Genomic DNA, 25185 nt, shown 5'->3' with positions numbered 1-25185 from the left:
GGGCTTTAATTTTTAACTCCTTATTTCCAATGAGTGCCATCGGTGTATAAATTACAGCTGGGAAAATCGAACTCAGTATCAAAGAGCAGACCTGCGAGCAAGCATCCGTCGAAGCAGCGCTGCCGTAAGCCTGGCCCTGGGGGGGTTATTGGCTCAACACGCAGGAATCGGGGTGCAGGTTGGGAGCTGCGAGCACCAGCTCCAACACAAATCTGGTAAAAACACACTTGAGAAAAAGACTTAGAGATGCTGAATTTTAAATCAGCCCAGTGATCCACCCCCCCACCCCAGCTTTTTTTTGCCCCTCTGGGCTCGGGCGCTGCAATTAGCTGAACGGTGCACGAGCGGCGATCGGATGTTTAATTGCAAATGCACATTATTTCTAATCTCGGGGGTATTTTGAGGCAGCTCTTAACAAAAATCTTCTCTCCTTCACACTGAACGGGAACATTTCTGCCTGTCCCAGCAGCCGCTGTGTCCTCCAAACCCGCGCCGCTCCGTCCCCAGCTGTGGGAAACGGTTATTTGCTTGGTCCTGGGGGGCTGTGGGGTGCCCTTGGAGGGCGGGGTGGGGGGGGGAGAGTGTTGCACGAAGGTGTGTCCCCCCCCCCCCCCCCCAGGGGCACTGCTCAGGGCTGGGGAAACCTTGGAGCACTGCGTGGGGCCGAGGTGTCCTTGGAACACTGCGTGGGGCCGACACCCCCCCGGGGGCATTGTATTGGGCCAAGCACCCCCCCCCCCGGGGGCATTGCACGGGGGCAAACACCCCCCCCGAGGACATTGCACGGGGCTGCCCCCCCTCCGAGCATTACACGGGGCCAGGCCCCCCTCGGGACATCGCACAGGGCCGGGGACCCCCCCCCAGGGCCACCGCACAAGACCGGACCCCCCCCGCCCGGTTCCCGCCCGGTTCCCGCCCGGCTTCGCCGCCGCCGCCGCCGCCGCCCCCGGCAAGTGCGCGGGGCGGGCCGGCCCGCTAGGGGAGGGGAGAACGTTCTGATTTGCATACCGCCACCACCCGAGCCAATGAAAAGGCGTAACGGGCGCCTTCCCCCAGACGGGCAGGCGGATCGTCCAATGGGGTGAGGGCGGGAAGGTGGGGGCGCCGACGGCCGGGGAGACTCGGCCGGCGCGGGCGCGCAGTGTCACTCGGAGCCGGGCGGCGGCGGCGGCGCGTGGGGGCGGCGGCAGGTGGGTCCCTGCGTGGGGCCGGGGGTGTCCTGCGTGGGGCTGCGTGGTTCTGGGGGAAGTCTGTGTGGGGCTGGGGTGGGTCGGGTCGGGTCTGTGTGGGGCTGGAGAAATACCGTAGGTCTGAGGGGGAGTGGGGGGGGGGGGGGTAGCGTGGGGCGGTGTGGGGTTGGGGTGAGGAGTGCGTGGGGCTGAGGGACCCGCCTTGGGGCTGTATGGGGGGTATTGGGGTCCTGCGTGGGGCTGGGGAGTCGGGTGGGGAAGGGGATGGTGCCCCCAGCTGTTGCTGTGGGGTGAGGAGAGGATGGGGGTCCCCACCCCATAGACACCCCCCCCCCCAGGGCAGGGGGTGTCCGAGGGGAGTTAATACAGAGGTTGCTGGGGACACTGGGATGCACTGGGATGGGGGACGAGGTGGCCTTGGCGGGGTGGGGTCGCAGTGGGCAGGGGTCGGTGTCCCGTCGGAGAGGATTTTTGTTTTTCCCGCTTTCCCTCACCAAACGAGGCTCCTGTGCTCAGCTCTCACGTTTCTTTTAATGCCACCTACCAAAAATACCCTATAGGGTGTACGCACAAATATATAGTTTCATTGGCAGTAGGTATAAGTGATTGCGCGAGGTAAACGTGAATATTTTTTTAAGCTTCTACTATTTTTTCCTCCTCTCTGGGCACAAAATCTCTTTCAAAGCTTCTGTTTTTAAAATGCATGTTCGAGTGAGCTTGCTTTTAGCAGGAAAGAGTATTTTACACGATAAGAGCTTGTGGGGTATACATCCATCATCGGTGCATTCCCAGCCAGCAGTTTCCAGCTGAGGCTCCGACGCTGCAGCCGTGTTTCTGTCCTCACCATGCCGAGCAAATGGGACCATGCCGCTGCCGGTGAAAAAAAAACTTGAAAAATGAAAAAAAAAAAAAAAAAAAGCCAAGAGCTGATACTTTAGGGTTTTAAAGGTAGAGTTTAAATGGTGTCTCTCCATAATGAGCTATTAAACTTTTGATTTGGATTTGGGGTGTCGCTGGGACGTCAAATCCAGCCTGGAGACTGGGATTAAAAGTTAAAAAAAGAAAAGTTGGAAGCACAAATTGCTCCTTCCTTTAAAATGTGGGGAAGCTGCATCCCTCCTGCCTCCTTCCCTGCCCTGCAAAGGGCTGAGAGGAAGAAGAAAATCATTAAATCTGTCCAGCAGAGCCTGTAACTGGCTTTTATGGGCTGTTTCCCCAGAGGTGTAGTGGGTTTGGGTCGGGTGGTGATGCTGCGACTTGGAGATGCTCAGGCTTTATTTCCAGCCTGGTGCCTTAGAGATGGGACAAAACTGCTGGGGAGGGGACAGAAACGCTGCTGAAGCAGAGGGAACGACGGCTGCTGCTGGCGAGGGCTTAACCAGGGGTGCGGGGCTGAGCGGGAACGACCTTCCAGTGGTGCTGAGAGTTTTGCAGCCCAAAGGTGGGGTGCTGGGGTCCCTTGTTGGGGATGCTGGGGTCCATCGGCGGGATGCTGGTACTTGGTGAGATGCCGGTCCTCGGCCCCGCGGCGTGATGGGTGATGACAGCAACCTGTGTGACGCAGGAGGAGGAAGGCGAGGGTGCGATGGAGCTGGGTGCTCACGGGAGCCAGAGGTGATGGGGTACTGGCGGAGGAAGGGGTGGCCAGGGACGTCTCTGGGGGGGGTTTGGGGTGATGAAGCAGGTGGGGCTTGTGCTGGAGAAAATGTGTGACGGTGTGGGGAAAAAAAAAAAAAAAGCAGATTTCTAGGGAATTGGTGGAGAAGTTATCGCTTCTGCTGAAACTCGCTGGGAGGGATGAGGGCCCATAGCCTCGCTTGTGGTTTTGGGCTTGGAGGAGGGAGCGGCACCAGTGCTGGAGGGGATTCGGGGGGGAGGGCTGGCACGATGGGGGCTGCTTGTGATGCCCATCCTGCCTGGAGCAGAGGTGTCTGCTGGGATGAGAGCTTGTGCAATTATTTTTTCTCCTTTTTTTAAAAAATAAAAGCAAATAAATAATCGTAGCTTCCCAAGGCTGTATTTGCCCAGCACACGCTTGAATTACATTGAGGTCCTTTCTCAGCGCTGTAAGAGCATCTCCCCACTGAGACGAGCCGGAAAATAAGGACAATGCCCAAGTAAAAACCAAACTGTGTCCTTCAGGAACATCACTGCTGTGTAATTAGGCGTGTTTTAATTACCAGCTTGCAGAAGGAGAAAGTTTGCTGTAAGGCTTGAGATGCTCAGCACCATGACCCCCCTGCCCCGTGGCTCCCCAGGCTGGCTTTGAGGGGGGGAAATATTTTGTAAAGTATTTGGAGAATAATTTGTTTTCAGTTATTTATACTTTTACACTATTTAATATTTTATTTTATAGTTGCTCTCAGTTATATATATTTATGTAAAGTTGTTATAGCCCCTTGAGGGAGCTGCGGAGCTCGTACCGATCTTATGGATATCACAGGGAAATAATAAATTACTTAGCAAGGTATTTTTTATTTTAATGCTGTGTGTTTGTGGGTATAAAGAAATGGCCATGAGTGCTCTAATGTACGAGTTGTTCATGTAACTTGTTTGTCATGGAGCCGACGAGTTTTTTCCGTAGTCAGGAATTGTGATTGAAATAAGGATTTCTGATTTTGCAAGTGAGTGTATTGGAAAATTAGGAAAATAGTAGTAAAGTAACTGTCAGCAGTGGAGAGGGGGGATCATGAGGGACTGCAATTAAATCATCTTCTGCCTGTGATGTCCCATCTTCATAAATGGTAGTATCGCTCTTAGAAAATTAGCCGCACTGAAAGTATTCCCATTTCAAGTACTTTTTGATTTATGTTGAATTTAACACTTTAATTCAATAAAACAAGCCCTAGGAGGCACCGCCTCGCAAATAGCATCATCTCTGGGATGTCACCCCTGTCCCAGCGGGGATGCGGGCTCCCTCCCCATCCTTGAGCGATGCACGTGTGTGTGTGTGTGTGCGTGCGCACACGCGTGTGCACAGTTGGTTCATGTGTGTTTCTGCTCCTCTGGGCTGGCAGGGCTGAGGGTCACCCCGCAGCGGTGCGGCATCGTCCCCAAAGCCGCAGCATCCTCGGCAGCCTCCTGACCCCCCCCACTCCCCACGTGCCCCAGGGCTGAGCCCCCCCGCACCTCGCAGCACCCCCCAGCGATGTCGGTGGCTGTCCCGGTTCCCCTCCATCAGTTTGGCCGCTCGTAGCATTTCTTTGTCCTCTCCAAGAAATCCCGATTTGGCGCAGGAACAGGCTGGTGTTTCACAACATGCCGGGAATTGCCGTTTGCCCGATATAATTTGGCATTTATAGACCATCGGTGCACACGTGGCTTCAAAAAAAGGTCTCGGGCGCCGGGTTATTTCTGGGTGCGTGGCGCTGCCGGTGGCAATGCCGGATGCTGAGTCGGGGATCCCCCCCTGGGATTTGGCACCCGGGCTCTCGAGATGGTGCTGAGCCCTTGTGCGTGGGGATACGTGATTAAATACAGCTTTTCTGCTGCTGAGGGGGTGCTGTGGTTTAGGGTAACCTGGCTGAAAGTTTGTTGGAGAAACCCCTAAATCTGTTGCAAGCAATGAGATGCTTTTAGAAATTAAAAATATTTAAATAACTCCAAGTTTGTTTGTTGAATTTATTCTGGAGAAAAGGCTAAATTGGAGCAGAATTGGCAAACAAGGCGTTTCTTGTTTATTCCCATTTTGTATTTATTTTAGTTCTCCCAAGCTGTCTCTTAAAATCGAATTTGCTTGGTGTTGGTGTAGCTGCTGCCAGGAGGATGCTCTGAGCCACCCGTGGAGGGGTCGAGCTTTACCGGAGTGTGCTGTACGGGGAGGGGAACTTCACGTTTAACAGCCAGAGGTGGAATATTTCTTTCCAGTGTCCCGAAAAGCCTGGCTGGGTCTGTTCTCCCTGCTTGTTTTGACCAGTGGAGAAGACACGATGAAAGGAGCCTGCTCATTTTTGATGGCAAAAAAACCAGTTAGAAGGTGCCAAGGAGTGGGTAGTGGGATGTCAAGTACTTTCTCACTTTTTAAAGATGGTTTATATAACCTGCTTGGCTATATTATTATATTTTTTTTTCCCCTCCAGTTACATAATCCTAACTTATGAAAGCATTAGGAAATTGCATTCCCCGCTGTTATGTGAGTGTCTGTATATAATGGCCTCTGAGCTTGTTAGGATGCTGTGCTCGGCCCCTTTGCCAGCCGTTTCCCGAGAAGCTCAGGCAGATGTGGAACAGCTATTTATACACTTTTTTTTTTTTAATTTATTTATTTTTTTAATTTTTTTTACCATCATCCGAGGCTGTGTCAGCCCCTCCAGGAGTGGGATGGTGCAGGCTGGTGCCTGTCCCTGCTGATGGAGAGCAGAGGCTTCGCTGCCAGCTCCAGCATTCCTGTTTTTTCCAGTATTTTCAGGACATGCTGCTTGTGGCAGAGGCTTGTTGTGATTTTTGTGGTGGGAGCAGCTGAAATCCTTGCTGGGGCTGTGGACGGCTTTGGGGGCAGGCGGGGTAGGAACTGCAGAGCATCGGTGTGTAAAACCCTTGACCGCGTCCCGTCCCTGGCACCTTCTTCCCTTGAAAGAGCAACAACCCATAAATGTTTATGACTTTTTCTTTCCTCAGTATATGTTTGTCTTTTGGAATACAGGAGGGGAAAAAAAAATATATTGCTTGGGTTTTGTCCGTTTCACATTAAGGGGGGGGGGGGCATTGTGTCTCTGGGTACCTATGCTGGAGGGGATGGACCATGGGCTGCTGATGGGATGCTCCCAAGAGGGTCGAGTCCAAAGGAGCTTTATCCCTGCGATTTCTCATTTTGAAACAACCTGGAAAAACCACCGAGCAAGCCTTTCCTCGTTGGTGCCTTGCTAGATAATCAGCAAAAGAGCCAGATTATTTTTAATGGGTTTATATTGTAAACTGGAGGCAAAAAAAAAAAAAAACCTTTCTGAAAGTCTTTTGCATGTCACTGGTGTGAGTGTGCTTGCCCCGCTCCCGGGGGATGCAGACAGGCTGAACCCATCTTGCTTTCTGTTGAAATATTTATTCTGGCAGGGAGCAGAGAGCCATCCTGCTCACTTGTTCCTCTTGCTGCAGCTGAAACTTGAGTGCGGCCTCTTATTCACATATTTAAAAAAGAAAAAAAATTAGTTATGACTTGGATCTTAACTAAAACCACTTCAGAAGCTTAAAAATATTAGCTAGGCAAAATGATTAAGCAAGTGTGACGGGAACACATACCGTTGTATTTAAGTTAGCCACGTGCAGTAGTTTCCTTTTCTCTCCCTTCGTTATTCTCTCAATTGCTTAAAAACCTTCCTTTGCTGCTGCTCTTCTGTTAATAGCACTGATACCTTCTGGCCCTTGGGAGGTGATCGGTGACTGCATCCTTCTCCGGGGTGTCCCCATGGGCGGGTGACACCGGGATGCTCGGGGGGTACCAGGGTCTCCGAGGGCAGAAGGAGTTAACCCTGGAGCAGCAACTGGCTGTGGATAAAGGAGACCAGGGAGTTTGCTTCTGTCCCCGGTTCACCCTGGGCACGATGGAGGTTTGTCAGGGTGCTGGGCAATTAAAGCAGCTCTGTTTGCGTTTTGTTTTTTTGTTTGACTAAAAGTTGCCATGACTGGCCCGTCGGGATGTTAGCTGCTTGCACAACGTGCATGCTAGGAAGTAAATCAATCCATGTGAGTCTTATTCAGCTAGCGATAATTTAAATTTTATGGCTTCCCCATTTATTTTAAAGGATGGGGGTAAACGTCAAGTGGCCAGGATTTAAAAAAAAAAAAAAAAAAAAAAGTTGTTAATTTTTAATTCAAGCTGTAGTGTATGAGTGCAAAAAATAGCACTCAGTGTCTGGGTGCATCCTTATGTGTTGGAGTGGAGCTGAGGATTACGTGGAGCTGCCTTGTTGGGCTTAAGAAGGTCGTATTTTCTTAGATACTCTGATTTTAATTTATTACCAACTCAAACGCTGTCTCCCTGGGTCTCTGCTCTGCAGGCTGGCGTTGCAGGCGTCTTAAAACACCCTCACCCGGGGAAAATCGCTGCTCTGGTCTTCCCTGTCCTGCTGCACGGGGACGGTTCGCTCAGTAAGTAGGTATTTTATTAGAAAAAATAGTTTTCTCGATCGAGGGGGAAGTGAAACCATGGTGGGACAGTGGAGAGAGCCCAGCTGCTGCACTAATGGGGTCGTTCTTTGATTTGGGGTGATGGTGACCAGGGTTCGGGGCCCCATGTCTCCCCCCTGTGCGTTTAGACTTGCTGGTTTTTAGCCTGACCTTTGCATTTTAAAGAAACTCCCTCCCATGTTGCAATCCGGAGCTTTTTAAGGCTGTTGTGGTGCCCTGGAAGTGAAAGCGCTTTGTGCTAAGTGGGTCTTAAAAAACAAACCCCTGAGCAGTCAGCTCTTATTTTTCCATCCTGTTAATTTTCATCCTGACTTTCAGCAACGGTCAATAAAACAGTTGGACAGAATATAGCCTTCTCCCCCCCCCCCCCCTTTTTTTTTTTCAAGCTGATGGTAAGATGCTGAACGCTGTTTTATGGAAACAGCGAGTCAAAGCATCTTCCCGTGGCTGTGGGCAGCAGAGGAGCTGCCACAGGAGGTTTTGTCCATGGTCTTGTCACCCCTTTCTGACCATGGTGGAGCATGGTCTGTGGCTTAAAACCACCGTCTCAGTTCTCCTTTCTTCTTAAATCCTGTTTTAGAATAAAGCACATGTGTTGTTTTTATTTTATGATTTTATTTTTAATTTCTTTTTTTTTTCCTCTTCTACCAGGTATTTTTGTGAAATCCCCACTGTGTCTCTGGGTAGGCACCTCCCAGTACCCTCCCTGGATTTTCAAACCTTCTCCAGTCATCGCATGGTAGCAAGGTGAGACCCCTCAAAACCCTCCTCAGCCTTTCTCTTCCCTCCCCTCCCTTTCCCCTCCCGTGAGCCTCCGGGAGGGATCTGCGACATGAAGTTTCCATTTGGAGCTGGCACATTCCTGGTATGCCGATTTCTAGGAAACGTGGCTCGGGATCGTGTGTTTGGTGAAACCCTAGCATGTGCGATACCTGTCTGTCCTCAGCCTGGGGTCGGACATCTGCATCCCATTCTCTGCTCTGAATTTTCTCCTATTTCTCTGGGCTGGAAGATAGCAACATCCATGTGGAGAGGGGATTGTAAAAATAAATGGCTTGTTTTTATGGCGTGGTTTTATGTGCAGTGTGTGCTGGTGTCGTACGGCGTGCATCCTCCTGGAGCAGAGTTTTTTTCGTTTGAAAGGTGCGTGCAAAGGGGAGAGGGCTTCGAGATGCACCCGTTGCATTTCTGCAAGTGCCCATGAGGTGCCCTGGCATCGCTGGTTGACGGCCTGAAAAACATGCAACACTCAGAGGATAATGAAGGTGGGGAAGACACTAGCCACTGCCCAGCTTAAAAAAGAAAAAAAAGCCTTTTGTCGTACCTGCTTTTGAAAAAATAGACAAAAAAAGCACAGAGTGTATTTTTCTGAAGCAGCAGCTGAATTCATTGTATGGAAATGCTAAAATCTGATTGTATGGAAGTGCTAAAATCAGGGTCAAAGCTGTAGCGCTGCCCAGCTGTATTGGGGTGTGCAGGAGCGTGCTCTGCCTGGGCAGCCTGTGCCCACTGCAGGCAGCTTAATTGCTCGTGGACATTGATTGCAGCTTAATTGCTCATGGGCATCCATTGTGGCTTAATTGCACATGGGCATCGTTTGCTCATGAGCATCAATGGCGGTGATGCCGCTCTCCATCTGGAGGAGGGAAAAATACTATTTGCAACTGCTCGTGCCAGCGTGCAGGCTGGCGTTTGGGGAAACAACAGATTGGCAAGAAGGAAGGATGCAGCTGTTGTTGCTTTTGAGCAGTTTAAGGAGTTTATATTAATTTAGTGGGGCTGAGAACAGGCGTGTGTCGGCACCATGGGTCGGGATGTGCTGGTCCGAGTGAAGCACACGTCATGCGTGTGTAGGAGTTTCCTGAACTTGCGAGCCTCTTTGTTTGCTCAGCTAGAAGCTCTTCAATGTATTTCATACTAATTAATGCTGAAATAGTTGCACTTGAAGGAGAGATTGTGTCCAGATGTTGAAACCTCTGGATTTTAAAGTTTGTTTAATCTGTAATTTAAGAGCTATAGTAAACGGCTATGCTGCATATTCAGATCATCCGGTAGAGCGGGGACTGATTAAAAGCAAATAAGTGAAAACCCCAAACCTTTTCCTTTAGCAGTGAGGAATAACTTTGCCCTTTTGCAGGGCCTGGGGAGCGTAGAGGTGGCAGGTTTGGGTCCCTTCGGCTGGAAAGCAGCCCCGAGCCCAGCCACGAGCACCCAGGTGGTGGCTGGAGGTACGGACCAGAGCCCAGCATCGGGCTTGGAGCTTAAGCAGGGGCATTTTTGGGGGTTTACAGGCTCCTGCAAGGGACTTTGCTTCAGAATGGGGAGAACCAAGCTGGGCAAAACCGCTCCAAAACATGCAAGACCGCCCTGTTGTCCATGTGCGCCTTTCCTGGGGCATGCTCTGGATTTCTTTAATCACTTTCCCATCGCTTTTATTCTCTGTGCATGGAAATACCTTCCCTCTTGGTGGCCTTTCTTTGCCCTTATGCATTGCGGAATTGCTGCACCTTGCTGCACCTTTCGGTAGAGGAGGACCCCGGAGGGGTTTAACCCTTCCCCAACCTCTCTCCTCCTCCCACCTGTCCGCATTTACATCCCAGGGAAATGAAGCAGTGTGGGTCTTTGGAGGAGGGAGGATGGTTTAGCCTGGCTTCGTTTACAGACTTACAACTTTAAGCTTGTGGGTAACAGCAATGGGAGAGCGGGATCTGCTTGGGGTGTCAGAAACACCCAGAGGCTTTTGCGCAGGGTAATTAATTAATCCCCTCCCTGTATCCAGAGCACATGTGGTGCTGCAATGAGAAGATTCAGGCTCTGACACCTCCAGCAAGCTTGCACGGCTCTTGGCGACAGTCCCTGGCTCCCTGGTATTTAAATCTCAGGGAGTAGCAGATATTTTTTTTCCCTGCAACTATTTGTTTCAAATTAATTGGGATTTTGGACCCCAGCCAGCCTCCTTCTGTCACTCGAAACTGGAGATAAGCAGGAACGGCGCGGTCTTTTCTCTAACCTAGTTGGAGCCGTTTTTGCTGGACAGAGAAGTCTCGAGCTCTTTCATAACATGGACCACATCTTAATAGCCAGTCTTGTGGGCTCCATCCCTCCCACTGCTTCTGACGCAGAGCATCTCCCCTCCCGCTCGCCTTGGCCAGCTTCCCTGGATGACTCCACTAATTGCTTACGTAGAAAAATAATGAGAAGGATGCGTATGATGTATTTTTAGATGTCTCTTGGTGGGATTTAGCAACCGGCGAGCCGGAGCCAGCACCTCCCCATCCGTCTTTTGCATCCCAGTGGTGGCTGCTTGTTGGACTTCGGGAAGTTCTGCCCCAGGAGGTGGCACTTCTTTTGCAAGCTTCTCCCCTTTTCGGGCTCCTCCTGGCCTTTAATAAATGGGTTATGGATGCTGTGTCCCTTGTGCTGCACAGGATCTGTGCCGGGAAGCCCTGAGCTAGTGCATGGTGCCGGCAGCGTGCCTGTGCCATGAGGGGACCACCACCTCCTTGCTCATCTCCAAGAGGATGGCCACGGTGGTGGCAGGGCAGCATGGACCATGGTGGCTTGGAGACCATCTCAGCACCTGAATCATAGGATAGTTTGGATTGGAAGAGACCTTTAAAGGTGATCTAGTCCAACCCCCCTGCCATGAGCAGGGACATCTTCAACTAGATCAGGTTTCTCAGAGCCCCGTCCAACCTGACCTTGAATGGTTCCAGGGATGGGGCATCTACCACCTCTCTGGGCAACCTGTGCCAGCGTTTCACCATCCTCATGGTAAAAAAATTTCTTCTGAAGTAACCGATGGCATGTTTTCCAATGTATAAATACCCATGAGATGAAGAGTCTCACCACCAAAGTTGCTTTTTTTTAGTGTTTTTTTTTTTTCCAGGTGTTCCCCTCTGAAACCTCAGCAGAGCAGGCGAAAGGGAGCAGATGCAAAATTTCATTAAATGTTACCCCAAAGACTGTGATAATTGAGCGTTGCAGCAAGTAGTTCCCTTATTTTTCTGTTTGCTTCTTCCATTGCAGGACTCTTTGTGTCTCAGTGGCTTCCTGTGCCGGGGGGGGCCGGGCTCCAGCTCTTCCCTTTCCACCCGGGTGCGAGGAGCGCAATTCTTGCAGCACGACTTATCTGCCCTTGGAGCTGAAAACATCCTTTCTTTGCTCTTTTTGAATCCCCTGAATGAATGATTTCTCCTGCTGGTTAACATCAGCTTCCACACCAAAGACTGTGGGAAAGCTTCGCAATTTAGAGTGACTTTAATAGATCTGGTTTATGTCTTAAAAAACCCCATCGCTTTCTAATTCTCCATCACATGTTTCCTTGATTACGTGTCGCGCAGCAGTGCGGCTACCAAAATAGCCTTACGGTCTGAAGGAAATCATCAGGAAATATGTTTTTTAAACTGTAGGCAATTCTCTTTTCACCAGGCACTGTTGGAAAAAGTCTGTTTGACGAAAAACGTGGCTTTTCTGGCACCTCGGCCGCTCGCGCAGTGATGTTGGGAGCGTGGTGCTCCAGCAGTTTGCCCAAAACCCCCCAATTTCTTAGAGTCTTGCTGTGAATTTTCTCTTTATCCACCCAAATAGTTGGGATTCTCTTGGTGTTGGGTTTGCTTCAGTTTTTGGAGAAGATGCTTGCTGTGTGTTCAGGTCTTTCCATGCAGGGTGATGCTTTGCTTGCCTGCAACTTGGAGCCTGCTCTCTCTTTTTAGGGTGTTTTTAGTGGGCAAGAGAAAGCGAGGTTTGCCTGAGGTTGAAGTGCTGCTTTCCGAATAATAGAGTCCCTGACAAATAGGCAATTCCTTGTGGAAAATAATCTCGAACTGTATAAAATAACTCAAAAGGCAAATGCTAGCCTGGTGCACCTATTTCTAGCACCCGTACCCAAGGGGTACCCACCTCTACGTGAGCCAGAAGGGACTGGTGAAGCTTGGTGGCCATCAGCCCTTTGCTTCTTGCCCGTGAGCACTTTGATCTCTCCTGGCTTCACTGCTGCCCTTGATATCTGCTGATGTAGGTGCTTCAATGCTAGTCCTGCATCAAAGTGGATGCTCGGTAGAGCATCACTGCGGAAGATCCCCGTGGTTTGGGTGCAGCACCCCATGATGAGTTTCCATGTTTTTCATGGTGTCAGGAGTCAGTCGGCTGGCACGTGCGTTACCTGCCAGTGCTTTTTTGGGTAAAACTCTTGCTGGGGGAGCCTCCCGGGGCAATGCCGGGCGTGCAGTGTTGGTTCAGGGAGGCTGAAGGTGAAGGCTGGGGACCTCCGTGATGCATCCCCATTGCTGCGGCCAGGCGAACCTGCGGGGCTGTCCCCGGTCCCTGGGCGGTGAGGACGGCCGTCACGGCACACCGGGGTTTCCTGTGCCCTGTGGTTCTGCGCGGCCTGGGTGGCCCCTGGGAAGGGATTTTCCGCTCTGCACGCTTGAGATGTGCTCGAAGCTTCCTGCCCTGGCCCGCAGCAGAGCGAGCTGCTTGTTTTCTTTAACCCTTTCCTCTTACCCCCACCTCCTGTGGTCCTGACGGGCTGGTGGGGTGCGTGCCATGTCTCCCCAGGTCCGGGGCTTATGCAAGGAGACCATGACCACTGATGAGGCCACCAAGAGCGAAGGGGAGGTGCAGGCGGCGGCTCTCGCCGAGCGCGGGGAGGACATCACGCCGGCTCGAGACCGAGGCGTCCTGAAGGTGAGGGGGGCTGCCGGGAGGGTCCTGCCTTTCTTTCTGCGTTTTGGGGTACTTGGTCACGTCAGTGGGCTTCATCCCCAGCCCTTGGGGTCATGTAGTACTTCCAGGGCTGTAGGACTGATTTTTTTTATTTGAAAGGCAAAGGAGATGAGCATCACTTGGAATAAAGAAGGACGGAGTGGTGTTTGAGACTGATGGATTCAGGCTGCTCAATGAATTTCGCTGCTCTTGTGTTCCTAATCAGATTATTAGCTGTAAATCCACAAAGCATTTTTGTGTGTGACTCACAGACATTAGAAAGAGCACATTACTGAGGTCATCCAGTCTGCTCCACAGCCCCTTTTTCATATTCAGGGCCGTTTCTGGATAGTTCTGCTCCCCAGCGCTTGCTCTTCTCCAGTTGAATAAGACCTTTCCTCTAAGAATAGCATCCTCCCCTGCTCCATCCTCAGCTTGAGAACTGCTTGTTCCAGGCTGTAGCATACAAAAAAAGAAAAAAAAAAAGAAAAAAAAAAAAAAAAAGAAGTGTTGACAAGACGTGAGTAGTGAAATGACACACCCCTGCGAGTAAAATGTGTACAGACAGAAAGCGAGCGTAATTGCATTCGCTTCAGATTTCGAACCGCAGTGTTTATCCAGACACCTCCGCAAAGTATGGGCAGGTCTCCGCTCCCAGCCCTGTCCCACTCCATCACTGTGGCTCTGGTTTGGGATTTATTTTTAGGGGCTGATGGAAGACAAATTGAATGACTCCCCCTTAAGCCCTCCTTTAGTTTAGAGCAGCACTGGAGTGTATATCTATGTGTGTATATATATTTTATATATATATCTGTGTGTGTATATATCTGTATCTCTCCCTCTCTCTCCATATGCATCCTTAGCTGTCCCATGGCCTCCCTTCTCACAGGTGGTTTCTCTCTTTCAGATCATTAAACGACCTGGGAGTGAAGATGAGTCCCCCATGATTGGGGACAAGGTTTATGTCCACTACAAAGGCAAACTGGCCAACGGGAAAAAATTTGACTCCAGCCGTGATCGGAACGAGCCCTTTGTCTTCAGCCTGGGCAAGGGTAAGCCAGTCTGGGGGATCTGTCCGTGGGGATGCTTGAGTGTGGGATGATCCCGGGGCAGGGTGGCGTGATCCTGGGGTGTGGGACCCTGTTGCAGGACAGATGGATGGTGTCAGCCCTTCCTTAAGTGACTTCTGAGGGTGGGTTTTTTTGGGGTGCCATCCTTGCAGCACCCAGGCTGGGTCTTTTCTGGGCTGCCGGTTGCTCTTTCCTGCCTGACATCTGCCTCTCTCCTAGGTCAGGTAATCAAGGCATGGGACATCGGGGTGGCTACCATGAAGAAGGGAGAGATCTGCTACTTGCTCTGCAAACCCGAGTACGCATATGGCTCTGCTGGCAGTGCCCCCAAAATCCCCTCCAATGCCACCCTCTTTTTTGAGGCAAGTAATGCTGGCAAGCCGGCGCGTGGATGAGCTCGCTTGCTCCCTTTCTGCCTTGCCAGCCAGCTCAGAAATAAAAAAAAAAAAAAACAAAAAAAACCCAACAAAAAAACCAGCTTGGATTCCTGAAACGTGTCCCTCTGCTCCAGGAACCGCTGCCAGGGTTTTCTCAGAAATGTGTGTCTGAGCTGGGAGGCTGGGACTGAAACTCCGGCTGGGGAGAGCCCTGGTGCCGGGGCGGGTGGGGGGGGGAGCAGGCAGATTCACGGTTTAAAAATGTACATGGGAAGGAGAAAGCGTCTGGGAAATGCCTCTGGGGTGCTAAAAACCGATTAGTGCCGCGGGGCGGTAGGAAAGCCAAGGTTTTGGCACGGTGTGCTCGCTGAGCAGGGCTCGTCAGGACAAGGCAGTGGGGCAGGAGGAATGGGTCTGTCCTAAATTAAGGTTTAGTCCTTCCAAGTCGAGTGGGGACTAAGCCGTGGGTCAGAGCAGGTCCTGCCGGAGAATGAAGGGGAAAGTCCTGCCCACACTGGTCCCAGGCAGCTTTCACAGCATCTTCCAGCACCAGCCGTGTTGTACCCTTACAGGCTTAATAAACTTATTTTTACTGTTACTTTGTGTTATGCTTCAGGTACTGGATGTGTCCCAATTTCTAATAAATTGAGTGTATTATGCTGTGGCTTGGAGCTGGCTTTTATGGGCAACTTCTGCTCGTCAGCTGAATGGAGAATTAGCTGGCTTAGCTCTCCAGCCAGAGGATGAACTGCTGCTTTGTGGTTTTTCTGTTGTTTTTCTCTTCTCCTTCCACCCCTCCCCAAGCTCTGCCCACCTTTTCTTGATTATTTTATTTTTTAGGTCGAGCTGCTTGACTTCAAAGGTGAGGACTTGTTTGAGGATGGAGGGATAATCCGGAGGATTAAGAGGAAGGGAGAAGGTTACTCCAATCCTAACGAAGGTGCTACAGTGGAAAGTGAGTACTGGTCTGTTTGTGGGGGAGGCTGGAAGGGTGAGCCGGTCTCGGAGCAGCCCAGCTTTTTTCTTCCTGGCAAGGAACTGCTGGCACTACATAGGTTGCAGGTGGCCATGCATCATGGTGGGATGCAGTTCCATCCATCCAGAGGCTGGATGGGATGAGGGGGGGGCTGGGAGAGCTGTGATTCACTGCCCGCCCACCCGGGGATGCTCCTCTGAGCTCTCCCTTGGCATGGCCCCGGCGGTGGCTCTGCCAGAGCTGCTGGCCAGAAGGGTTGATTGGAAAACCACAAGCCGCAGGAGCAGCCAGGCGATGATGGAACGACCACTCGAATATAACCTGCGCTCTGTTTTCTTAGTTGTGTTGACAAACACATCCCTGCAAGCCCCGGAACTGCTCAGTCGGTGGCTGGGGGGAGGATGGAGGAAGCAAACCCGGATGGGGTTTTGGGGCTCTGCCATCTCCCCCCACCATTTTGCATCCAACACAGTGTCCAGGCTGCTCTGGGATGCACTGGCAGCCAAAAGCCTAGCTCTGCCGTGCCTTGAAAGCATCAGTAGCCAGGACATCCTCCCTTGATGGCATCCCTTGCTAAGCATTTTGGGCACCGACACAGGCGCTCAGCGGCTTCTTGGGCCGCCTTGTCCCAATGTTGGTTGTAGTTTTGGTGGGTTTTATCACATCTCTTGCAGAATGGAACTTTTTCTTTTCCTTCCCCTGTGGCCAGAGCGCTGCTGCTGATGGAGGGGGGGGAGGAGATTAATGCAAGGGATTTGCTGAGGCTGGGGTGGTCTCAGCTGACATGGGAGGATGAGGAGCTTGGGTCCCGTTGGGCTCTCCCTGTTCTGATCACATTTGTGGAGCAGACGTTTCACAGGGCTGGACGGGGGAAGCCAGGCTAATTTTTTAATTTTGTTTTCCTTCCCAAGAACCACTCAGCCACAGACAGAGAGCTCGCTCTGTACAGGAGGCATTTACTTTCTTTTCTCTCTTTCAGAGCTCCTGTACACAAAGATTAACTCCCTTTAGCAAAGGAGAAATTGGATCTGAGCTGTGACAGCTCATAAAGCTCGCCGCTTAAATGGCTGGTTCTTCTAATGAGGCTTTCTTTTAAGGAAAAATGAGTTTTTGACTCAGATTCAACTGCCTCTCCTGTGGTGAGCATCTTAGCTGGGGACCAGCCGCAAGCCGAGCATCAAGCCGGCTCTGCTACCCCAAAGATTAAACTAAAAGACTAAATATAATTGAAATTGTCACAGATCCAGCATTCCTCTTTATTTTGATTAGGTCTGAGCGCTTTACGGGCAGCACTGTGCCCAGTGCGGAGGACGGGGAGAGCCCTGGTCCCTCTATGGTTCCCTCTGCAGCTGGAGGTTTTCTGGAATGTGAGGATGCTTTAATGGCTCAGGAGGGGACTGAGGAGGTGGGGGGGCACCAGCCAGGAATCATCTCTCTGAAAGGACATAAGGAGCCAAATAACAAGGCTCCTCGTACGCTTGATGCCCCACAGCCTATTGTCCCTGCTTTACCTATTTCAAATGAATGCATCCATCGGAGCAAACGCTGCAAGCGAGAGCACACACGTGGTTAGAATCATGGAGATGGATGCCCTGCCAAGTCATCCTGTGGAGCCGGTGCTGCATGTGCAGGGCAGAGATCGGGAATGCTGCTCTGATTCCACCGGCAGCCCGCCTGCCATGCCAGCCGCTCCATTTGCAGCTCGTGTGGCCATTTAATTCATTTGGACCTCTACATCGCAGGGAAGGAGACCCTTAAATACATTCCCGTGAGAGAGGACAAGGAGAAGCAGCACAAGGCAGCCTTGCAGTGAGCATTTTGGATGCAAATAGGCTTTTGTTTTTTTTTTTTAAACAAATGCAACGCTATTTATGATGGGCACTGTGCTGGGGATGGCACGGCAGCCGTGGGGACGGCACAGCAGCCCACCCTGGGGCAAGGCTGTGACCCAGGGGAGCAGTGATGGTTTATCTCAGCTGTGTATTTGGGAGGTGTGTTGCCACTGGAATTAGACTGGAAGAAAACCATGCTTCCAGGAGCAAGCATCTCCAAGCTGGAGTTTTGAAAGCGTTTTTATAGGTTTTAAGTTTTACAGACCCTAATTCACAGTTCCGGTCCCTAAAACCCAGGCTGCAGTCGAAATCTGGCATTCCAGCTTTTGTTACAACCTTTCCACCCCCCCCCCCCCCTTCTCCATTTTTAATCTGAGTACAAATTGCTGTCAGCACATCAAGTTCGTGTGCCAGCCGCACTCGGTACACTCTGTTCTCAGCTCTTCAAAAACAAAATCGCTGCAGGCACCGAGAGAACAATAAGTCAGGGCTGCAACCGGAGTGATGTTCCTTCAGCAGCTTTTTTTTTCCCTGTAATTCAAGAGCGACTGCAGCCAGCTGACCCGCTCCTGGAAACCCGAGCAGAGATTTTTCCCCTCTTTGCCCAGTGTATTTTATGCGCAATTAAAATAGAGTGAAACTATCCTCCAAGGGAAGGATCGTGGCATCCTCCTGCGTGTCCTGTTTTAAAGCGGGATCTTCCTGTCACTGCCGCATCCCACTGGGGACAGGGGACCCAGGAGAGCTGTAGTGCTGCTTTTTGGGTTAGAGATTATGGATCCGTACTCACTGGGAACATGTAGGGAGTTGGTATGGTGCTGTGGGGTTGCTGGGTTACCTGTATTTTAGGCTGAATTTTCCGCTTTCCTATGCTTAAGAAAATAGCCAGCTTGGTTTTGTGTAATGTAAAAGCAGAGGTCAGCCCCGGAGGAGCTGGATTTGCCTTTTGTCCTCATCCCGATCTGGGTGAGCACACACCAGCCTGAGCCTTGTGGTCGTTGCACACCAGTGATGGATGCCGGATGCATCCCGGGACGCTGGCAAGCACATGAGCATCCTCCGCTGTACCGCCCTTGAGTCCTAGCGTGGCTTTGGTGGCAGGAGCGGGGTGATGAGGCAGAGCTTGATGTCTCGACCCTGCGGTGGGGAGAGCATCCTTGGGTTGTGTTACGGCGGTGTTTAATGCCCAAGGGCTGGACCTGCCCTGGGAACCGGGGTCTGCCTGTGGTCTCTCTTAGTCTGTGCGTCTCATTCCGGGGACTTGCCGTAGGTCCCAGGGCAGGGAAGTGGGGCAGAGATGGGCAGATTTCCTTCAGGCTGCAGCTTTCCCTTACGGAGCCCAGACTCTCTCTGCCGTGCCTGGCACGGCATCTGCTTGCGTTCGCCTCCTGCCACCCAGGGCAAGATGCTCGGTGCCGCACGGTAGCTCGGGTTGCATCCTGCGGCTCTGCGCGGTGCCGGAGGGGTTCTGAGAGCAGCCCCCGGCCCCAAGGATTGGTTTTTTTCCAAGCATCCCTCCTCTCCCCCCTTCAGCAGTGCTTGCACAGGCGATATCTCCTCTCTGTTCTGCAGTGAGCAAAGGTAAAGCTCATGTCCTTCCAGCCTGCAAAGTCCTTAAGCACAGTTGTGATGCCTACCATTAGTTTTTCCTCTTAAAAGCTTTTTTGTTTGTTTTGGCTTTTTTTTAAACGGTACGTAGGAGTTCCTTATGAAATTGCTCTTACTTTATACCTGCTCATACACGTATGCCTTGTATCCTGCAAGCAGAGTGCAAAGAACATAAAACTCTCCCCAAAGCCCATAACGTCTTCAGAATTGAATAAATAAAGCATAATCTTGCTCTGGAAACCCAGCCAGGAGTACCAGGTGGCGAATGTGCCAGGTACCTGGTGTCCGCTCTGGCTGCGCTTCTGCCAGCGTCTGGGGCTGGAACAGTATGGTTATTGGTTGAAGATTAAAAAAAAAAAAAAAAAAGTTTATCTTGTACTTTGAGTTCTTGGAGGCAGGGGAACATAGCCTTATTTTTGAGGTAGAAGGCAAGGCGGTATAGCACTGTATAGAAGATTTGTAATCGCCGTGATAAACTCTGTGTGGCGGCGTGCCAGGAGCAATATCCAGTTCCAGTAAGACTTGACTCGTGCAGTTGAGTACTGAGGGGAACATATTAGTCATGATGTTTATCTGTTGTCTGGTCCTTGGTCAGACGAGATATGCCTGCCTTGCTTTTCAGCAATGTTTCCAAGCCCTCACTATCCCAGTCTGCTCACCGGGGGCTGCTTGGCTGCCCCCAGCCCTGTGTCTTCCTCCTTCCAGGGCTGGAGGCTTTGCTGGATTTCAGGAGATACGCTTTATAAGATACTTTAGAAGATGCTTTCTTTGGAGCCCACCTTGCCTTGGTTTGGGTGGCTCTGGCTGTGATCCTGCCCTGTCCCCCCTGCAGTTCACCTCGAGGGATTCTGTGGCGGCACCAGGTTCGACTGCAAAGACGTGAAGTTTGTCGTGGGCGAAGGGGAGGACCATGACATCCCCATCGGCATCGACAAAGCCCTCGAGAAGATGCAGAGGGGAGAGCACTGCATCCTCTACCTTGGGCCACGGTAAGGAGCATCCCTCCGGGGATGTCATCTAGTTTTAAGCTTCCAGTATCCGCGGTCTTTTTAGCACTCATGGAAGATGGCGATCCCAAAAATAGGACTCTCCAGGAGAGCCTCGGGTTAGCAATGCCAGCAGGGATGGCAAGAGTGACTGGTGGCACATAGGCAGGAATCTCAAGATGCTTTAAAAAAATCAGGTAAAAGGGGTTTATCCGAGTCCTGTGGCTGAAAGGAAAATGTGTCCCTGGAAATCGCTAGGGCTGCATCTTTACACTGGGGAGAAACCTGTATAAGAAGATGGGTTTGATGCAGCCAGAGAGGATGATTCCCAATACATAATTAATTGTATATTGTCAGACAGCTTCGCTCGTGGAGAATAACGTCACCCTGGCCCCAAAACGTTAGAAAGCTGCAGGCACGGAGCTGGGTGTGAAACCAGGATTAGTAACCTGGGACTGTGTTTATGGCCAAATGCTGCCAAAATGAAGATTTCCCCCCTCCCCCTCCTCTGACAGCCTCTTTCTGCCCTTTCAGGTATGGCTTTGGCGAGGCAGGGAAGCCGAAATACGGCATCCAAGCAAATGCGGAGCTGGTGTACGAGGTTACGCTGAAAAGCTTTGAAAAGGTGAGCGTAGGAGCACGCTGGTCCCTCCCCAGGTTATGGGAACGCCAGTCCCTTTGCAGCGTCCACCCTTTGTCCCTGGCGTGGCTGCAGCCCGGCCCCTGCTGAAGTGGATACGTCACCAAGGATCTCTGTGTTCTTAATTTGTTCTTCTCTGTTGGTTTGTTTTATTTTTCTGGCTGGGGTCCAAGGCTGGTTCTCTTATTTGTTCCTAGCCTTGTTCCTTTTGTACTTTCTTTTTTTTTTCCTTTTATTTTTTTTTCCTTTTATTTTTTCTTTTTTTTTCCTTTTATTGTTTTTCCTTGTATTTTTTTCTTTTTTATTTTTTCCTTTTTTTTTTTTTTTTTTTTTTTTTTCTGGGCTGCACAGATCAAATTTGGTGTGGCCAGCCAGCTGACCCCGAGGAGCTTGGCTGGCATGCCAATCTGGCTGTGCCCGTGGGGAGGCTGGGGACGGGATGCAGGAGATACCCGTGGGATGGGACAGGTGCTGCTGTGCTGCATCCCTGGCTGGGTCCCCTTCCCACCCCATCACCCTCGCTGGAATGGAAGCAAGACCCACCACATCCCTTCTCTGCTGGGGGATGTATCTCCCCACCCTCCTCTTCCCTTTTTGGGGTATATTTTTTGTCAGGGTTTTTCCTCCTGTGGGATTGTGGTGGACAAACCACCTTGCTCAGGGTGAAGTCCCAAAGCTGGTGGGGATTTCTCTGTTGTAAAGGGCTCTAGGTCCACACCCCCACATGTGCTCTGGGTGTCTCCTTGTTCCCAGCCCCTCAAATTAAAAAAGCTGCCAGATCTGCCTTCTCTATTACTGCCCTGACGAGCCCAGCTCGTTAACGAGCGGTCCTAGAAAGCCATGTGGTCCTGCTGGTGCAGTGGGTTGCCATGCTCCGCTGGGATCGCTCCAAGCATTTCTTTGCAGGCCAAGGAGTCATGGGAGATGGACACCAAAGAGAAGCTGGAGCAGGCTGCCATCGTCAAGGAGAAAGGCACGATGTACTTCAAGGTTTGTAAACTTGGGGATGGTGGAGGCGGAGCAAGGGAGACAGAAATAAGTTGGGGGTGACTGTCAGATACATGACTTAGCAGTCATCAGTGTCAGAGAAGCCGTGTCCCCCCACACAGTGCCGGGGCTGGCGAGTCCTGCTCTTCCTCTGCCTTTTTCTCACTCCCTGAGATGCCTCCTCCTTTCCGAGCATTGCCTTGCCCACGTGTGCTCCCTGTGGAGCGGGATGGCAGATCGGACTCTTCCCAGGGGTGGATGTGGCCAGGGCTAACGCCGAGGGGCTTTGCAGTTCCCCTTGCTGAGCTGGGGCATCCTGGTCCTCCTCTGCTTTGCACAGAGGAGGAACGCAAGCTCTGACTTGGCTTTTTACAGGGGCTGCGCACCAGCAGCTCCAGCCGGGTCCCGGTGTGTTTGTAGGTATTAGGCATCCTCCTTCATTCATTTATTTATTTAACACCCTGTGTTAAACTCGTAACCTGTTTCCAGGACGTTTCGGGAGCAGACCAAGCGTTGTCGGCGCGGGTTCCTCTAGCCTCTTCTTCTTTGCTCCATCCCAGGAAGGCAAATACCTGCAGGCAGTGATTCAGTATGGGAAGATTGTGTCCTGGCTGGAAATGGAGTATGGCTTGTCTGAAAAAGAGTCGAAAGCCTCTGACTCCTTCCTCCTGGCTGCCTTCCTCAACCTGGCCATGTGCTACCTGAAGCTGCGAGAGTACGCCAAAGCCGTCGAGTGCTGCGATAAGGTAGAGGCGCATGAGCCTGGGCGTTGGAGCATCCTCTCCTCCTGCATGTTTTCATTGGGAGTTTGGGGGTTTTTGAATTTCTTTTTGTATAAGAAGCAATTTCCAAGCGGCAGTGGGATGGTGGCATCCCTTCTGCACCTCCAGGTCTCTGGATGCTGCATGCTTGGGGACTGCAGGAGCAAAAGTGCCTTTTGGGGTTGAAAATCCACCTGGGCACGTGCTTACAACATCTTTTCTTCCAAAGCCAGATCCACGTGAATGGGTGCTGTGTGGACCGGCAGACTTAGGACACTGTTTGGGTCTGCCCAGGCTGGATTTAGGCATTGGGTGCTGATCTGGGTATGACAGAGGCAGTCTGCGCCAGAGCTGCAGCGGATCTCCCAAGTCTCTTGAGGGGTGGGATGGGGCTTTGGCAGTCCCTAAAAGAGCTGCAACCTTGTCTTTGTCAGGAAACTATTAATCCTTTTTTATAAAAGGCTTAAATTTAAGCATTTTGCATATGGGAAAGATAGTAAGGCTAGTTGCCTTAATCTAAAAGGTGAGTCATCTCTTGAGATGCATATGTGGCTTTTACTAAAGGAAAAGAATGTCATTGCTAAAGCAGGGAGAGAAAACCCTGTTTAATCCATCAGCTCCCTTGCCTCTGAGCTCTTTGTGCTCCCCTGGGCTCAGGTTTAGCGTTTACACCTGATTTCTTGTCTGTGAGTTTGTCTCCCACTGACTGCCACTCTCAGGGGGATTTTAAGCAAGGAGAAATAACTAAACTATATTAATGACCTGCCAACTGCTGATGTAGATGAGTCAATTTTTGTTGAGTGAGATGCAAGTGGTCTGGAGACTTGAAGCCACCTTGTCCTAATTTTGGCAGATGAAATGAGGCTTCGACCGTAAGGGAGTCTCTGGGGGATCCCCAAGTTGCTAACAGGGACCTGTGTGTTTCCAGGCACTAGGGCTGGACCAGGACAACGAGAAGGGCTTGTACCGGAGGGGTGAAGCCAGGTTATTGATGAATGAGTTTGAGCTGGCAAAATGTGACTTTCAAAAAGTGCTGGAAGTGAATCCCCAGAACAAAGCAGCGAAATCCCAGATCTCTGTCTGCCAGAAGAAAACAAAGGAGCACAATGAGCGAGACCGGAGGATCTACGCCAACATGTTCACAAAGTTTGCGGAGAGGGACGCAAAGGTGCGTGTTGCCTGTTTTTGGCCATCTAGCAGGCTGCGCTTGAAGGACGCTTGGCAGGTTTGTGATGAGAAGAGATGGGTTGAAACCAATTAAATTATAGATCAGGTTGAGTGAGGATGGAGGGATAGAGCCTGCTGCAGTGGGAAGAAGTGGTTTATTTCTTGGTATCTCCTTCGTAGAGACTGCTGTCAGATGCTCAGTCATCAATAAAAGTATTTGCAGTGCGAGCTCCTGAGGGCTGATAACAGGGTTGGCATTTGTACTTAATTTTGCTGTTCCCATCTAGTGACTGTTGATGACCTCCTGGTCGCCGGTAAAATGAAATGTCATCCTGTCTCTGGCAAGGCCAAGGGTATTTTGAGACATGATAGTATGGATTTCCTGAACCTGGTAAGGCAATAGCCTGCTCCTCTGCTTGTACAGAGAGATTGCTGTCTTGTAACAGGCTCTCATCCAAAATTCCTCTGACCAAAACCCGGTGTACTGTAACGAGAGAGGACACAGCTTTGCAAGCTGTCTGCACGGGTCATTTTTAGTATAATCTCTTCTGAACCAGTGCCTGGAGGTTGAGGCTGTGGAATAAGTGACCGTTGCAGACCCTGGGGAACAGCATGCCAGGGTAACCGGCCCGGGGCAGGGAGCGGAGCCGTCCCAGCCAGCTGCTGGCACTGTGGTGCGTTGGCTCGTGCAGCTGGCTGTGATGGGGAGGGTCACTGCTGGAGCAGGCGTAAGGCTTTACCGTGCCTTAGTGCTCCTCTCCTGCACCCACCGGGTGGGCTGCACCCGCGGCCGGGTGTATGGGCTGCACCTATGGCTCAGCCCTGTATCTCCACTCCAATGCTGCTGCTTTATCTCCGTGTCCCTCTCCTCTGTGCCCCTGCATCCATCCATCCTGGCTTGCTCTGTGTCAGTGCCCTGCTCCTGTTGAGGTAGGAATGATGATCCCATACCTTCCCCAAAGGCTCACTGAGCCCATGAGGTTTAACTTCCACCAGCCACTGAGCCAGGAAAACAGGAGCCTCTGATGTGAGCTGCAGTGGTCGATAGGCAGGGGAGAGCCAAGGGGGGGGAATTTTCCTGCCCTGCCAGGTTTGGCTGCCTGTACCCATCCCCAGCATCACTATCACCTGCCTGCTACTTCCTTCTCCTGTTTCCAACTCCATGTCCTTTATTTGCTGTTTTGCAGGAAGCAGCTAGCAAAACTGGGGTCGAAAAAGCGGTGGAGAAAGCAGCTTGTGAAAAGGGACCGAAAACTCCTGGTGCTGAAGATGAAGAGGCTGAAGGACATGTATGATGGAGGAGGAGGGGAAGGGAGAACCTCCTGCCCTCAGCCCGTGCAGAAAAAGGTTGCTGCCAGACCTCGGGACTCGCCAGTGTTTTCTTGTAAAGCTTGTTACAGTTTGTGTGATCGTGGAAGCAAAAAGCGCCTCGCAAAGAAAAATGAACCCCGTCCCACCACCCTGGGCACACTCAGGGGCACAGCGGGAGCGGCGGGATGCCGTGGGACCACCGCACATGGAACAAATAGCTTTTAAACAGAGAGAAAGAGAAAAAAAATAATAAATAAAAATTGAAACTCTTGGCTCTTGGGAGGTTTCCATAGACAGCTCGTCCCGGCTCCGTTGGCTTTGTGTTGGCTGTCGGCGCAGCATCACGGCTCCTCTGAGATGAGTTAGGATGTGGGAGATGCTCCTCGTAAACTGCAGTGCTGCCTCCGGTTGCATCCGGCACACGACCGTGCTGTACCGTACTGGCGGCAGC

The 25185-nt window shown here is 51.3% G+C and overlaps 1 protein-coding gene across 5 annotated transcripts; it reads left to right on the top strand.

Moving 5' to 3' along the window:
• Window positions 1–1084: 1084 nt before the first annotated feature.
• FKBP5 (FKBP prolyl isomerase 5) lies at window positions 1085–25006 on the top strand. 5 transcript variants are annotated; one of them, XM_041119691.1, is made up of 14 exons: window positions 1085–1190; window positions 7184–7274; window positions 7965–8060; window positions 8457–8578; window positions 12873–13001; window positions 13927–14071; window positions 14309–14451; window positions 15307–15421; window positions 19715–19871; window positions 20403–20493; window positions 21415–21498; window positions 22056–22241; window positions 23185–23481; window positions 24611–25006. In XM_041119691.1, the coding sequence occupies exons 4-14, from the start codon at window positions 8573–8575 to the stop codon at window positions 24716–24718; spliced, it is 1461 nt and encodes a 486-aa protein (XP_040975625.1). In that variant the 5' UTR covers window positions 1085–1190; window positions 7184–7274; window positions 7965–8060; window positions 8457–8572; the 3' UTR covers window positions 24719–25006. The 5 variants fall into 5 exon arrangements, with proteins under 5 accessions (XP_040975625.1, XP_040975626.1, XP_040975627.1 ...); XM_041119692.1 differs by having other exon boundaries at window positions 7184–7278; XM_029999516.2 differs by having other exon boundaries at window positions 1089–1190; window positions 23185–23424.
• The last annotated feature ends 179 nt before the right edge of the window (window positions 25007–25185 follow it).

This window comes from Aquila chrysaetos, chromosome 24 (genome assembly GCF_900496995.4).
Source record: "Aquila chrysaetos chrysaetos chromosome 24, bAquChr1.4, whole genome shotgun sequence".
Classification (NCBI taxonomy): Eukaryota; Metazoa; Chordata; class Aves; order Accipitriformes; family Accipitridae; genus Aquila; species Aquila chrysaetos.
The sequence above is the reverse complement of the archived record's forward strand: the minus strand, read 5'-3'. Positions and strand labels throughout refer to the sequence as shown.

Excerpts from the sequence above, each read along its gene's own strand:
- FKBP5 (XM_041119691.1), top strand. Across the intron at positions 13,002-13,926 it reads GAGACCGAGGCGTCCTGAAG|ATCATTAAACGACCTGGGAG; the intron begins GTGAGGGGGGCT and ends TCTCTCTTTCAG. Across the intron at positions 22,242-23,184 it reads CCGTCGAGTGCTGCGATAAG|GCACTAGGGCTGGACCAGGA; the intron begins GTAGAGGCGCAT and ends GTGTGTTTCCAG.